We start from the raw sequence: 3518 nt of genomic DNA on the forward strand, positions 1-3518 counted from the left end.
GGGGGGGGGGGCGCACCCTCCGCACGGCGGGCATGGTGCGCGGGCTGGGATGCGCCGTGAGCCGGAGGTGGCTGTAGCGGAGGGGCAGGGTGATTAACGCGGTGTTAATTGGTGCCGGCAGCTCGCGGACCAGTTCTGTAACGCCATCGGAGTGCTGCAGCAGTGCGGCCCCCCGGCCTCCTTCAGCAACATCCAGACGGCCATAAACAAGGATCAGCCCGTGAACCCCACGGAAGGTGAGCCCGGCTTCCTGTCTCTGCTAAATGCGAACGTGCTTTGGCGTAGAGCGCTCGGGAATGCGAAATCCGGGCTCGGCAAAGAATTCCTCCCGTAGCTCGTGGTGTGATGGAGGTTAAGTCGTGAATGGGTGTCGGTTGCGCTTTCTGCAGAACATTGTGACAGCAGAGTTGTGCTTGTTTGTAATAATTCCCTGAGTGATTGCCTGAGTTGTGCTGTGTTTTGTGCAGAGTATGCCCAGCTGTTCGCAGCTCTGATTGCTCGCACTGCCAAGGATATCGATGTTCTCATAGATTCCCTGCCCAGTGAAGAATCCACAGCAGCTTTGCAGGTAGGAGTTTTCCTAATTCCAATATTACAACACTCCTGAAGGCAAACATCCTCCTTTCTTTTTTTTTTTTAAACAAATTTTTTCATCCCTAGGCCGTGTCGTTGTTGAAAAACTATTTTAATACAAACCTGAATTTTTCATGAGGGTAGCCTGTGAGTACTTTGTAGGCTTAGTGGAAATACTGAACTTGCATCTAGTTTTAAATAAGGTTATACTCAGTATTTTAAACTTAGTTTTCTGTTAGAATGTTAAAAAAAAAAAAAAGGTGGTTTTATCACACCACCACTATACTGGAAACTGCTCACCCTTTTTTCCAGATATTAGCAGAACAGATGGAACAGTGCTGATGCTTTATGCATTGTTTTATTCTTTTTTTTCCCTTAGAGAATACTTCATATTTTCTCACATTCCATTTTGTAGCTGCAGAACCAACACTTTACAGAAATCTTTTGTTCTTCCACATTGGTTCAAGAGTTTGCAGGGTGTCCTTTAAGTTCTTCACCTCTGTCACAAAATAATTCCAACACTTTTCGATAACAAGGAGTCTTTCTTTGAACCAGCCAAACTTGGTTTTTATTTTGGGGGACTTTTTTTCTGTTATTTCACATATTTTATTTATGAAAAAGCATCTTTTTTTCTTTTTGATTCTTAACGGCTAGATTACATCAAGTATTTTCTTTTTGGACTGCATAAAGGATGCAGAGTGCTGTTTCCCTGCCAAACCTGATGATCACCTCTAAGATCACCTGAAGGTTTAAACCTGCATTGATACTCTGTAACCATTCAAAAGTGTTTTACAAAAGATTAACACCCAATGGGCCAAATAGAAATGACTTGGCAGTGGCATCACGTTTTGTTTTAAACAGAGGAGGTTAAATTTGGAAACTTTGCCAGTCACAGTAATTGCTGAACGTACTAATTGGGCTCGTTAACACTTTTCAGGCATAATTTCATGTAAGTGCATTTTTAATAGCAGAAGATAGAATGCCTTCTGCATACAAATTCCAGTTTCTTCCATGACTGAGCAGGGTCTGATCAAAGTGGCAGCTGATGTGGGTAAAGCAGGCTGCTCCAGAAGGAGGAGCTGGTTATCCAGTAGGGATATGCTTTCCTTAGAGGTTTCTTGCTGTCTTAGTGAAGAACTTCATGTCACAGAAATTTCTGCTACTTTCTGTCTAGTGGGGTTTTAAGATAAATTAGCCTGGATTCCATCGCTTAGATTCCAGTTTTGATTTTTATTTTCTGTTGCTTAATTTGGTGCAGTATTAAGTATTCTGATAGTCTTCAAAGAAATGGTGTTGAAGGTACTTGAAACACTCTCAGATATGCAGTATAGGTTTGGTTGAGAAGTGGTAGGTAATACTTGGTTAATAGAAATGTGCTTAGGCTGATCTGCTTTCTTTATACTAAAGTTGTCTTGGTGTGTGTTTCAGATCTGAGTCTTGTCTTAAATGATAAAAGGAGCTGCTACACGAATGCTCAACACAATTTACCTACCCCTTTTGAGTTCCATTTTGGTGAAGCTGGCAGTAAAAATTCTGCTCTAGTCTGTGAATTAGTTGCAGTCAACTATTAAACAACTGAGACTGAAGTCACTGAGCTGCATTCTAAATTTCAGTCTTTCACCTTTGCCACCTTCCTTCTCTGAGCCTCCCTCCAAGGGCTATCAAATCCTTCACTCTTACATTAACCTTCATTAAACACATCAGTCCTGCAGAACACAAGTTGAATATCTGGATAGAATCTGCCAGCTTGTTCAAGTAGGACTTAGTAAGGGCCTGTATAACTACTTTAAAAAAATACCAATTTGTAACTATTTTGCTTTGCCTTTTCTGTTATTCAGTTAGAACGAGTTTTAGTCGATTTAAATTTGGTAAATATTTTAAAGTATTGAAATATTTTGAAGTTAAAATGTTTTATTTCACTATATTTTGTCTAACTGAAAAGCAGTTTGATACTGAAGAGGTTAAATAATACAGTTTCATCTGAAACATGCTATTTAATGAAAGGTTTAAATTCAGTTCTGCTGAGTAGAGATGCTTTCGTTAGAGGATAAATACTCAGAAGAAGAGCTGTACTGAGCCAAGAGTCATAGCATGAAAGAAGCTAAAATTCCTATTTTTTTTTTGATGTGTGTTTATTCCTTGTGGGTATGCACTGGTTTAGGTTGCAAACTGTACCTAGTTGCTCTGAAGATGCTAGGATATAACTGAGGGGCTAAAAGAGAACCTTTCTCTTTTTAGGGAGCATCAGCTATTCCCTCAGCATCCTTGAGTAGCAAAGTCACTTTAGGGTTCTGTTGAAGATCCTTGATTTTCCCTGTCACCTAGTATCAAAAGAGGAAACTCTTGCAACAAGGTTAAAATAGTAAAATAAAAAACAGGCCTTTATTGGAAGCTTTCAGGTGTCCCGATGGTCATGGGCATACCCAGCATCAAATTTCTACAATTTTATAAGTTTAACAAATTAGCATATCTAATAAATATTGTCCGATTAGAAGAGTAGTTGGTTAGGTAGTTTTCCCTGGGTTCTACCCCACTGGAGTTGTTCCAGGGCCTTCTTTGCCCCATTTCTTATGTCTTCTCAGATTCTGATTTGAAAACAAAACGTCCTTGTCAGGCTTCTTCTTTGTAATAAGACTAAACAGAATTCCAAGTGTGCATTAGAAGGGTTAGCTTATTGTTCTAAAGGGAAAGGGTAGGAAAAATAATAGGACTATGTAGTAGCCTCCAGAGGTACGAATATATGAAAAATACCTAAAAAGCCAAAATCTTTGGGCATCATGCCGGTTTTACTTTGAAGGCTGAGAGCCTGTACCGGCTGGAGGAGGAGAACCACGAGGCGGCGGCGCGGTTGGAGGAGGTCGTGTACCGCGGGGATGTGCTGCTCGAGAAGATCCAGAGCGCGCTGGCCGACATCGCCCAGTCGCAGCTGAAGACGCGGGGGGGGT

At 41.2% G+C, this 3518-nt stretch overlaps 1 protein-coding gene across 1 annotated transcript in view; it reads left to right on the forward strand.

Moving 5' to 3' along the window:
• Positions 1 to 3518, forward strand: part of MED21 (mediator complex subunit 21) — a 7629-nt gene that overhangs the window by 441 nt on the left and 3670 nt on the right. The window contains exons 2-4 of the mRNA XM_017745751.1: positions 98 to 236; positions 468 to 568; positions 3371 to 3516. Coding sequence (XP_017601240.1) covers positions 98 to 236; positions 468 to 568; positions 3371 to 3516 — 386 coding nt within the window. The remainder of the gene's footprint in view (positions 1 to 97; positions 237 to 467; positions 569 to 3370; positions 3517 to 3518) is intronic.

This window comes from Corvus brachyrhynchos, unplaced genomic scaffold (assembly GCF_000691975.1).
Source record: "Corvus brachyrhynchos isolate BGI_N302 unplaced genomic scaffold, ASM69197v1 scaffold209, whole genome shotgun sequence".
Lineage (NCBI taxonomy): Eukaryota > Metazoa > Chordata > Aves > Passeriformes > Corvidae > Corvus > Corvus brachyrhynchos.